Source organism: Protomyctophum bolini (genome assembly GCF_963924005.1).
Source record: "Protomyctophum bolini genome assembly, chromosome: 18".
Taxonomy (NCBI): domain Eukaryota; kingdom Metazoa; phylum Chordata; class Actinopteri; order Myctophiformes; family Myctophidae; genus Protomyctophum; species Protomyctophum bolini.
This window is the reverse complement of record NC_137879.1, coordinates 35,888,223-35,901,498: the sequence shown is the minus strand read 5'-3', so window position 1 is coordinate 35,901,498 and position 13,276 is coordinate 35,888,223. Positions and strand designations below refer to the sequence as shown.

General features: G+C 44.6%; 1 protein-coding gene across 1 annotated transcript; it reads left to right on the top strand.

Annotated features, from left to right (window-relative positions):
* Positions 1–4,539: 4,539 nt before the first annotated feature.
* LOC308333665 (tyrosinase-like) lies at positions 4,540–12,871 on the top strand (the record flags this gene model as incomplete). The annotated part of the gene is made up of 7 exons (XM_080790121.1): positions 4,540–5,373; positions 6,640–6,850; positions 8,278–8,425; positions 9,509–9,690; positions 11,270–11,473; positions 11,622–11,736; positions 12,471–12,871. The coding sequence occupies 7 exons, from the start codon at positions 4,540–4,542 to the stop codon at positions 12,592–12,594; spliced, it is 1,818 nt and encodes a 605-aa protein (XP_080646247.1). The 3' UTR covers positions 12,595–12,871.
* Between the last annotated feature and the right edge of the window lie 405 nt (positions 12,872–13,276).

The following is a 13,276-nucleotide window of genomic DNA, read 5'->3' as shown; positions in this document are numbered from 1 at the left end:
AGGTGAGGGCCGCATGTGGCCCCTGGGCCGCCAGTTGCCCATGCCATGGTCTAGAGTCTAGACAAACAGTATATAGCGAGGTTTAGAGCCAATGGACTGCCGACATGCCGAGGGACATGTCTACATACGTGACACGCGTGTGGATGACATGAACTCTCTGTGTACACATGTCTACGTGACACACTGTCTGGCTTCCATGAATTAGAGGATCACTGAGGTCCTCCCTGTCCATGTACAGACAGATTAGTTTATTGTTTTGCTGCTGAGTGGCTAAAGGTCTGTTTGTCTTTTTCTTTGCAATTTGCTCATGTATCACTGTGACAGTAGGCAGGCTACTGAGTATCTCACTTTGCTGTCATAGTCAGTGCTCTCCAACGGCCAGCAGATGGCGTCTTTGCTGTAGGCTTGAGTTAAATGTCATTGCGGGAAACACCTTGTAGTCTTCTTCTTAAGTCCACTGAAGACCATAATTAGAGTGTGTGTGTGTGTGTGTGTGTGTTCATTGCCATTTGTAAGTATTTGGTTTACAAGATTAGAATCAGAGATGCGACTTGAAAGAAGGAATACAGGAACAAATGTATTATACAAAACTGTCACGATCTGGTGGTGAGGATCGACCCAAATGCAGGACAGCAATAAGGCCAAGCAGAGTTCAAAACATTGGGTGATTTAATACAAATTAACAGAGTAATGTCACAATCACAAACTAACACTAAACACGATGTGACAGTGACACACAAACAATGACTCGACAAGGAGTCAAGGACTGACTGGGGAACAACGAACAAGACTAATTAATATAGGCTACACATGAGGACCGATTTCACATTAGATACAAGACAAGACCTAGACTCTACAACGAAAGACCCACCCCTCTAGGGCATCTGGGAATATATATATACATATATGGAACTCTTTTTTTATTGACGTTTTTTCTGACCCGGGTAGGGTGTAAAATGTGTGCTAATTACTAATTAGTAAGGCCAGGCGTGGCCTCAGGCCAGCCCAGTTAGGGCCGGGCCTTATTTTTGGGGCCGGTTGAGAACTCTGGCCCGACTTTGGGGCGGGCCCGTCTAGAGTTTGAATGGATGAGTCGAATTGGGAGGCATCGAAGAGGAAGGACAGGCGGGGTATAGGATCAACATAATATAGAATGTCAGAACAGGTCAACTCCATATATGGAGATCTAAGAAGGGTTTGACGAGGTCGGATCAACATGGCATATACTGTAGGTCTTCTGGCTATCCAGGGTTTGATGAGGTCAGTGTCGTGATCTTCATAATAATGGAGACGGCCACATTATGGAGCGTGTCACGAGGCGTGACAGACTGACTGACGTCAGTGACATGAAGTGGTATGACTGACTGACATGAAGTGTGACTGACTGACTGACATCAAATGCAGGTTTTCATAGTAAACGGCGAACTATACCGTCGCAAAGATGGGTTGTCAGTTTTCAGATTACCCCATTCTGACCTGAGATCAGATTCATACGAGGTTTCCACTGGACACACACTGGTCTGATTATAACCCATTCTGACCTGAGATCAGATTTAAAAAAATGTCAGTCGTTCTTCGATTTTTCAAAAATAACAGACCTACAAGCTTGTAGCGCGCCACTCGGTGGCGCGCTATGAGCTTGTAGATCTGCTATTTTTCAATAGCTAAAGCATAACATGATGCTAAACACCAAAATGGGTTCCCGTTCAGAATGGGTTAAAATATGTTGTTCCAGGGACCCCACACAGAAGCAAAATATATGAGTTAAAATCAGCAGATATACAAGCTCGTCGTAGCACCGAGTGCCACTAAAGATCTGCCATTTTTCAACTGCTAAAGTTTAAAATAATTGGTTAAAGTGCAGGCTAAAAAGCCAAGGTGACCGTGACAGATATGCGTTCCCCATGCAGTCTTAATAATGGGCTAAAATATATGAATGAATCAATTATATATTAAAGTCCCCTCACATCTGTATCCAAATTACATTCTGGCACAACAGTCTAATTTCTACATTCATTCATTCATTCATTCATTCCAACCCGGACGGGGAGGATCGAGGGAGTCTGGGGGGGGATACTGTAGGAGGTCAAGAAGAACATGCATGGCGAGGGACATGTCAGCGTCTACGGTACGTGACACACGTGTGTGGATGAGGTTTAACCCATTCTGGCCCGGAAAACCCCCTTTTGGTGTTTCTATAGCATTATGTTATACTTTATAGCTATTGGAGAAAAAAAAGCAGATCTACAAGCTCATAGCGTGCCACCGAGTGCCACGCTATACGAGCTTATGGGTCTGCTATTTTAGAAAAAATCTTGAAAATGTGGCGCAAGTCTTTGAATATATATTCTTTCAGAGTGAACGTTTTTAAGTCAAATCCTTGCTTCTGGGGGGGGGGGGGGGGGGGGACTGGAACGTTTCTTCACATGGGGGTCGGCGGCCAAATACATACATTTCTGGCGGTCCTTGACATGAAAATATTTAGAACCACTGACTGATTTTAGAATGGAATTTAGAAGGCATTTGTAGAATCGTCCTTAGGGCTAAATGGGTTAAACGAAGCGCATGAACTCTCTGTGCACACACCATGTCACACAAGTCTGGCTTCCATGAAAGGATCACAGAGGTCCTCCCTGTTCACGTATATACAGTAAGATTTGTTCTTCCGTTGCGTGGTTGAGTGGTTAAAGGTCCTGTTTGTCTTTTTCCTTACATTTTGCAAACAAACAGTTATGTTAGCAAAAAGAAAAAAAAAAGTGCTGATCCGAAGAAAATGACCATTTCAAGGTTTATTAACACAAACATAAGGCATAATTATACTGTAACATTGTGACATTGTGCCTTCCTCAAACGTGTGGAAAACAAGAAAATAAATGTAGTAGTGGTAATAAATGATTGATAATATTGATAATGCAAAAGAAATTAGGCCATGCAAATATATCAGAGAGAGAGAGCGCAGCATGTATTATGATTAGTCCTCCAGATAATTAATCTCTCCCATATCCATTTCAATAAAAATAAGAAAAAAATCAATTAACGTAAGTTTCTTTTTATCCTCGTAGCATATTTTGTACTGACCTCTACTTTGTTGAACTGTACCCATTCTACAAACTGAATACAATTTTTAGTCAATCAATCGATTATTTTCTCTCTTTCTGAAAGCAACCAAAACGACGGAGCTTGCACAAAAAACGAATGTAAACCTCTTAACATTACCGTATTCATGAGTTTGAAGTGTAGTCCTGCACCTGCCACGTTCGGGACTGTACGCAGGTGTTTCAATTTGTCTGAACAGTTTGCTTGGCGCAATTAATTTGTTTGCAGCACCTGTTCTTGGTCCCCAACATGGCAGGTGTAAAGGCTCATTCATAGTCTGGAGTTTCGGTGGTGGGGTGACCACCGAACTACAACATGACGTCACTGAGCCGCGGTGAAGAGCAAACCACCGCCACCGCCCCCCCCCCAGCCCTTCTCTCTGTTTTTACTCACCACACCGCTCAACGTTATTTCAGCTCCGGTGGTCACCTCACCACCGGAGCGGTGGTCACCTTGCCACCGAAAATCCAGACTATGAATGAGCCTTATAAAGCCTACGTTTGGAACTCATGAGCAGTTCCACACACTGAGTCGTCACATTGTGATGATGACGCACACGCAGTAGTCCGACAACCGGGGTTGTGGAGTGGAGAAGTTTGGTATATAGTATTTATTTTTTATTCTTTATTGGTCTACAATATTGACTACATTCATGAATCCACCGGCTGTCAGCATTGCGGGCAAATTGCTTTATATGGGTTCATAATGATGTGACCATATACCATTAACATCCTATAGATTTTCTAAATTTCACACTATCCGTTTTGCACTAAAAACACTCCTTGGGCTGAAAACGGCCATAGTCACTTGCCCAAACGTGCACAAAATGTCCTGACTTCATCACACTTGTAATGACGGCTATGGCCACTTTTAGCCCAAGGATTGTTTTTTGTGCAAAACTAGTGATTGGAATCATGAAAAAAACGCTAGTTTGACATGTCGCATGAATCTTAAGGCATAGTGAAAGTTTGACATTTTTGCCTTTTTATATAGGATGTTAATGGTATGGTCACATATTTATTAACCCCTATAAAAAGAATGCTCAATGCTGACAGCCCGGTCAGCAAGTGGATTCATGAATGTATGTACTGTATAATAGACAATATTTTGGGCCAGTAAAAAAGACTGTACACTTTAAACAAAAGAAGCCTGTTGACTGCCGGACTATACAGTACATGATGAAGCTGTGTTGTTTCTGAGCCCTCCCTCGTTGATGCAACTCTTTCTATCTCATTGGCTCTGGGCATAATCAACCCCCAGACCTCTGTATAGTGGGAGAAGGCCAAAGTTTGCTCATTTCACAACATCATTATGGAACAAGTTTTCCCTCGTAAAACACCTCCCACGGGGCGGGAACAAGAACCTGGGGTATCAGTTAAAAGGAAGGGAGACGGAAAGTGTTCATTAGCTCTTTTGGCTGGCTAATCGTTGCTGGATCCAATCATGAGGAGCCTGTGTGTGCCCTGTGTGAGCCTGCTGCTGCTGTTAGTCGGGTCCTGCCTGTGCCAGTTCCCCCGGCCGTGTGCCAACTCGGAGGGCCTGCGGAGCAAAGAGTGCTGCCCGGTGTGGGAGGGCGACGGCTCGGTCTGCGGCGCGAAGTCCGGCCGCGGCAAGTGCGGCGACGTGCGGGTGTCCTCGGCGGCCGACTCCACCAGCTACCCGTACACGGGCAAGGACGACCGGGAGAAGTGGCCCGTGGAGTTCTTCAACCGCACCTGCAACTGCTTCGGGCGCTTCGGCGGCTTCGACTGCGGCGAGTGCATGTTCGGCTACTACGGCCCCACCTGCTCCGAGTACAAGAACCACATCCGCAAGAACATCATGAAGCTCTCGGACGAGGAGAAGAAGAAGCTCGTGGACTACTTCGACCTGGCGAAGACCACCGTCAACGCCGACTACGTCATCGCCACCGCCACCCGGGCGGACATGGGCGCGGACGGCGAGAACCCGCAGTTCGCCGACGCCACCACCTTCGACCTGTTCGCCTGGATCCACTACTACGTGACGCACCCCACCTACCTGCCCGGCGGCAAGGCAACGCACGACACCATCGACTTCGCCCACATGGCCTCGGCGTTCCCCATCTGGCACCGCGTGGAGCTGCTGTTCTTCGAGAACGAGATCAAGAAGCTGAGCAAGGACAACGACTTCGCCCTCCCCTACTGGGACTGGAGGGGCAAGACCACGTGTGAGCCGTGCGTGGACGACCTGATGGGCGGCCCGGACCCCGAGAACCCCAACCTCATCAGCCCCGCTTCTCCCTTCTCCAAATGGAAGGTAATTAACCCGATTCTGACCTGAGATCAGATTCATATACGAGGTTTCCACTGGACACACACACTGGTCTGATTAACCCATTCTGACCTGAGATCAGATTTAAAAAAATGTCAGTCGTTCTTCGATTTTTCAAAAATATCAGACCTACAAGCTCGTAGCGCGCCACTCGGTAGCGCGCTATGAGCTTGTAGATCTGCTATTTTTCAATAGCTAAAGCATAACATGATGCTAACACCGAAATGGGTTCCCGTTCAGAATGGGTTAAAAGACAACAGGGTTTCTATAGCAATTATAGAGATGCGGCCATATTGAAATCGCGAGCGATATCCCACCCCCCGCTTATTTGCAGGGTCATATCGGCCGACACCGATTCCGATATTCATCAACGTTATTGTATCATATTTATATCGAACTCTTTGCTGAATTGAATTTATTTAATTTCAACGTTTTGCCCCTCCTCCCCACTATAACAGCTGACACTCTTGATGAGACCGCTCCATTGACTGACGGTCACATTATTAATATTGCGTCGTCAATATCGGTGAAAACAATCGGGGATTATTTTTTATCATTTTCCTTATTATTTTTTTTGTATTCATTTTTACGGCCGATTTAGATACGACACTGATTATATCGTGCATCTGTTCAATTTGAGCTTCGTTCCAACACATCCCCACATCAGCCTCACCGTCGGGGCCCGTTCACACTCCTATTTTACCAGCTGTTTCGGCGCTGTAGTGCCGAAATGATTTCGGCTCGTCGGAAATTTCCACTAGCACCGAAGAGGCGACTTTAGGACGGTACATGCCCCCCCCCCGAACCTCAAATGACGTCAAATTGTAGGCATAAGTGCATTGTATGTAATCATAGCACGTCATAGTACATAATGTATATCATAGTAGTATAGATGTATAGCTTATATGTATAGTTTCATTATAGATATTCCACTGTTACTTTCTTAGCTTACGCATGTTTCATGATAAATGTTTTTATGTGATGTATTCCCCATGCTTTTTGTTCTTGCTTAATCTAAGTCGCTCTGGATTAAGAGCGTCTGCTAAATGCCTAAATTGTAAATTGTAAATTGCTCTACAGAGCCGAACCGACTTTTATTCTAAAATAGGAGTATGAATCGGCCCCTTTTAGGCTGCTATAGGGACAGTTAAAAACCTGTGCCCGAAAAAACATTTAGGAAAAAAATTCGGCCCACTTTTCACTTGAATCCGTCCCTGCATGTGTGTGTGACTGTGTGTCCATTATTATTAGACGGTCTGCAGCCTGACGGAAGACTACAAGAAGGCGCGCATCCTGTGCCCCGGCACGCCGGAGGGACCTCTGTTGCGCTACCCCGCGGGCAACGCCGAGTACCAGCGCCTGCCCACGGACGCCGAGGTGGAGCTCATGATGTCGGTGCCCAAGTACGACACGGCTCCCTACACGCGCACCTCTGAGCTGAGCTTCAGGAACATCCTGGAGGGTACGACAGGCACACACGCACACACAATTGAATTATTTTATTTGGTCCACACTTTAACCCATTCTGACCTGAGATCAGATTCACACGAGGTTTCCACTGGACACACACTTGGTCTGATTAACACATTCTGACCTGAGATCAGATTCTAAAAAATGTCAGTCGTTCTTCGATCTTTCAAAAATAGCAGACCTACAAGCTCATAGCGCGCCACTCGGTGGCGCGCTATGAGCTTGTAGGTCTGCTATTTTTCAATAGCTAAAGCATAACATGATGCCGACACCAAAATGGGTTCCCGTTCAGAATGGGTTAAAAGGAAAATGACACAAACCGTATGTTATGTTATGTTACAATCACAAGCCTATGTATGACACATGTTTGGAATCATGATACAGCATGCAAGAATGTCACTCAGCAGCAGCGTCTCTGATAGCCATATTCGTTCACACGATGGTGCTCAGGATTAGGCTTATAGTCTCACACACAGTCACACACACACACACACACACACACACACACACGAGCAGCCCAGTGTGTTTCGGATCGTTTCCCGACGCATCATGCTGGTATATACTGCTACCCCCCCCCCCCCTTCCCAGTTTAGAATAAACTTGAATAGATACAGAACAAACTTTTGAAACAAAATAACTTGTTCAAGTTGACATTGAAGTGAGTATATTATTATATAATGAAAGTTTCACTTTTTGAATTATATATTTTACGGAAGTGAAAATGAACTTTTTTTTACACAATATTTCTAATTCATTGAGATGGACCCGTCCGTGTGTGTATATGTATACGCTTGAATAACCTGAAAGCACCGATTGTGCCAATTATAATCTATACCGGTTCCGTATATAGACTCCGTACCACCAGCACTGCGAAATGAAGCGGATCGTAATGGTGGATGTACTACTGCTCATATACTGTACCCGTCTATACAATACATATACCTCAGGTCTGGAGCCGTGGCTCAGCGGTCCATAGGCACCTTGGCCCCGAGTATAGCCCGAGTCTGGCTAGTGCAGCCGGCAGCTGGGCTCGACTCGACTCCCGATCCCGACGGCCTTTACTGCATTTTCACTCGTATACCTCCCTCTTGTTTAACCCAATTCTGACCTGAGATCAGATTCATATACGAGGTTTCCACTGGACAACACACTGGTCTGATGAACCCATTCTGACCTGAGATCAGATTTTTTTAAATGTCAAGTCGTTCTTCGATTTTTCAAAAATAGCAGACCTACAAGCTCGTAGCGCGCCACTCGGTGGCGCGCTACGAGCTTGTAGATCTGCTGTTTTTCTATAGCTAAAGCACGACATGGTGCTAACACCAAAATGAGTTCCCGTTCAGAATGGGTTAACACACAACTCTCTTATCCTCTCTCTCTCTCTCTCTCTCTCTCTCTCTCTCTCTCTCTCTCTCTCAGGTTGGATCAGCCCGCAGACGGGCAAGGTGGTCGACGGTAAAGGCTACATGCACAACCTCGTGCACAACTTCCTCAACGGCACCATGTCCATCATCGAGACCACGGCCAACGACCCCTTGTTCTTCCTGCACCACTGCATGATCGACAGGTGCAGAATCGCACGCGCGCACGCACGCACGCACGCACGCACGCACGCACGCACGCACGCACGCACGCACGCACACACACACACACACACACACACACACACACACACACACATACACCACTATGAGCTTGTAGATCTGCTATTTTTCAACAACTAAAGTTTACAAAAATAACCGTTAGCCCATTTTTAGACCTGTGTCGCCCCATAGCTTTCAACCACTTTAACCATTATTTTAAACTTTAGCTGTTGAAAAATAGCAGATCTACAAGCTCATATAGCGGCCATATGAGCTTGTAGATCTGCAATTTTTTTTGTTGCACGATATAAAAATCGTGCAAATGTGGCGCAAATCTTTGAATATATATTCTTTCACAGGGAACGTTTTTAACTCATATCTTTGCTTCTGGGAGGGGTTCCTGGAACAACATATTTTCTGATGGGGTCGGTGGCTGGTTGGAATGTTTTTAGTGTTAGTCTTTAGTCGACTAAATCATTCATCATAAGATTTTAGTCGACTAAATCTACAGGTGATTCAGTCAACAAAAAAATGTATTTTGGCGATTTTTACACTTGCTGAAAATAGCCCAATCTACAAGCTCAGATCTGCTTGTAGATATTGCTATTTTCAGCACGTAACCGAGTGCAAAAATGACTCGTACTGGATCTCTTGTCCACTATAGTCCCTTCCTAACGTTTTAGTCTCGTTTTTATTTGTTCGACGGACATTTCTCGTCTTTATAGTTTCAGTCAACGAAATCAACACTGATTCTCTGTTTGTCTGCCTGTCTACAATTTACAATTTACAATTTAGGCATTTAGCAGACGCTCTTAATCCAGAGCGACTTAGATTAAGCAAGAACAAAAAGCATGGGGAATACATCACATAAAAACATTTATCATGAAACATGCGTAAGCTAAGAAAGTAACAGTGGAATATCTATAATGAAACTATACATATAAGCTATACATCTATACTACTATGATATACATTATGTACTATGACGTGCTATGACTACATACAATGCACTTATGCACTTATACAATGCACTTATGCTCCTCCTCCTCCTCCTCCTCCTCCTCCAGTCTTATGGAACGCTGGCTGAGGAAGCACCTGCCCTCGTACGAGGAGTACCCCGAGTTCGGCGCCCCCATCGGCCACAACTACGGCTACCACATGGTTCCCTTCCTGCCCATCTACAGGAACATCGAGTACCTGCTGTCCAAGAACCTGGGCTACGAATACGACTACCTGCAGGACCAAGCCAGTACGAAACCCGCTTTCATTATACCCTATAACCCCCCACTTAACCCGTTCTGACCTGAGATCAGATTCTATAAATGTCTTCTACATCCTGACAGTTTTCTGAAAAAGCCGTGTTTCTCTATGTCAGTCGTTCTTCGATTTTTCATTTTTCCCAAAATAGCAGACCTACAAGCTCGTAGCGTGCCACTCGGTGGCGCGCTATGAGCTTGTAGATCTGCTATTTTTCAATAGCTAAAGCATAACGTAATGCTAACACCAAAATGGGTTAACCCATTTAGACCTGAGGACGTCGATTCTCCAAAATGTCTTCTAAATCCTGACAGTTTTCTGAAAAACCTGTATGATTCCGTATCGGTGGTTCTCAAACATTTTCATGTCAACGACCACCCCAAATAATATGTGTAAGTGGCCGCCGACCCCCATCTGAAAATATGTTGTAGAGCAGGTGTTCCCAAACTTTTTTGGACCAGGTACCCCTTTTGGGGTAGATATTTTTCCAGGTACCCCTCATCCTCGCAACACGGATAACAATATATTTACAACCACAAGCAGTGTTTCCTGCAGGAAAAAGCTTTGGCATGGTGCTGGGCACAGGCCGCAATTTTTATTAATTAATTAATTTGATTCATTAATTAATAAGATTAATACATTAAGATTAATTTGTATTATGGGGGTTATGGGGAGGCACTCAGGGGCACACTGGGGAGGCATTGGGGAGGCACTCGGGGGGCACACTGGGGAGGCATTGGGGAGGCACTCGGGGGGGCACACTGGGGAGGCACTCGGGGGGACACTGTCTAAATGTATACGTCTAAATGTAGACGTCTAAATGTAGACAGACGTCTAAATGTAGACGTCTAAATGTAGACGTCTAAATGTGTAAGTCTTCTCTTATGGGGGTCCCTGGCATATCTTTTCAAATGGGGGTCCACAGGCTAAGTAGTGTCAATTTGGGGGTCCTTGACATGAAAAAGTTTGGGAACCACTGCTTTAAACACTTTAGCACTTTATGAACATGAACAAAATAGATGGGTCCCCCCTGGAACTCCCTCAGGTACCCCTGGGAGTCCCCGGACCCCACTTTGGGAACCTCTGTTGTAGAGCTTGTAGATCTGCTATTTTTCAATAGCTAAAGTATAACATAGTGCTCAAAACAGCCCTAAGCAGTGGGTTTCAACCCTTTTCATATCAAGGCCCATTATTCATTCGAGCCACGGACTACAATTTTGATAACATTTTGCCTCAATATTATTTTTGTTATGGTTGTATAAGATTTTCTCCACAATTCCCCGCTGCATTGAAGTTGGTACCATTAGGAGACAGCGGGGCAAACGATGATAACAAAAATAACAATTATTCTACATTCTGTAATTGTGTAGACTTCTTGTACATTAAGTGATGTACAAGGTGTTTAACAATGCTGTATAACTCTCGAGAGTGTAAATTGTTCCATTTGTACACTCTCAGAGTTATGGGGGTCCTTGGAAGTGAAACGTGTGTGCGGAGAATGTTGTTGTTGTTTGTTATATTATTTGTAATGACGAGCTATAAATGTTTTGTCTCTATACCTGCCTCTCCAGTTGTTGACCGTGAAATGACCGCAGTGTGGTCCGACTGGTCGGAGTGGTCGGACTGCACGCTTCCGGGCATCGACATCAGGTGCAAGAAGTTCTCGGGCACTCAGAGTCGTACTCGGATCTGTATCGGCAACATGGCTGCCGGAGTCTGCGATGGAGTCACGAGCGAAACGCGAGCCTGTTACAACATAAGGGATTGTTGTAATTGTAAGTCGCACGCACGCACACACACAGGGGTGCCCCCAACCTGTCGTTGGTTACACCCTGTTCACTCGTGACTGTATTGCCCAAACTTGAGTCCATTGTGGTTAATGTTACTAATAAATAATAATATCTCTGTGTTGTGTCTCTGCAGTGAAAGGCACATGGGGCGATATGGGCGAGTGGTCCAAGTGTTACCCCGCATGTGGAACGCCCAACTCCAAGAAATTCAGGGAGAAAATCTGCACACCCGACTACTCAGACTTCAGGTAACCGAGTAACTGATTTAACATTATACTCATTTTGATACCAGTATACTTTTGCACTTTTTACTCGAGTAGCCTACATTTTGATTCCCAGCACTTGTAACAGAGTCACTTTCACTCAAGTAATACACAGGAGTGCTATTTTCCCCCACTACATGGTTTTTCGATCGACGTTATTAAAGGACCTATAACATAAAATTCTACTTTTTCTTCTCTATCCCCACAAATAACCAATTTTGAACAATCAGGCTTTCATATCATATAGGTGTTTTAATGGAAATTGCTCTCAGGAACAGCTCAACTGATTTTGGCCTCATCGTGATGTCATCAATGTCACCCTACTTATATAATTCCTCTCTTTTTCAGTCTTCAATTCAAAATTTGCATGTCCACTTTGTTTACAATGTCCACCATTGTTGATATTCCAAGCTGGCATGGAATGGAAACAAGCCTGCAGTTTATCTAGCATCAGTATTATAATGTCTCAAATATTAAATAATCTGCATATCGGCACCCCCACCACCTCAGGACATTGTGGTACTGCAGCTAAAACTGCTTTCAAAGTCCAGAAAGAAACGACAAGGCCTGGTTGTTATATCAGAGTGGTGATTGAGGCTCAAACCATTAGAAATAACTTTGAGGGACATAGACAATATGATTATTAAATATTAAAAGCAGTTTTAAAATGCATGTTATTTGCGCTTTAACACGTTGTGTTGTTCGTGTGTTTTTCCCAGCGAGAAGATCGTCTTCCACGGGACTCCATGTGCCGACTGCGGCCCCCTGCCGGAGGGAGAAGCCATGATCGAATCCCTCCCTTGCACTGTTCCTGACTGTCTGCAGGGCCGACATTTTGTTTAGGTGGCATGGATATACGGACGCATATAGGACAAGGATTTGAAGGCTATATATATGGATGATGCTATATATATATATATATATATATGAAAATATAGCAGATCTATATCAGCTCACAGCGTGTAACATGGCGACGTTTTTTTTGTTTTTTGTTGTGACTATTTTTCTTTGATTGTATTGATTGTAGGATTGTATAGGCTTAACTTAAAAAGTCGCCTGTATTACATTTTGCATATTTTGTGATATATTGAGTATTTTTGGGTGGTGTCTAATACCTAGAATTAGCTATGGAAGTTGGCGCGGTTGGTTTGATCCCTGTTCTGAATATTTGGTGAATTAATAAAGAGCAAAGCAAAGACAATACCATGTGTACAATTCTGTCTGTCCCCAGCTAACATGTCCATCTGGGCCCCACTTGGGTTTTGACATGGGCTATGGGCATGGGTTCCGAGTGGGCCGTGCACCCAGTTTTCACAAAGGGCCCACCCGTGTTAGCCCATATGGGCTTTTGCGGGTTTCTAAGTGGGTCTTAGGTGGTATCCAAATGGGCCATTTTATTTCAGAACCATGTGTGCGCCACCTGTGTTTGCCTATATGGGTTTGAACTGGGATCTGATTGGGCCTTAAGTGGGTACCAGCTGGGCGAATTATATGTGACCCATGTAGGCCACACTTGTGCCTCATT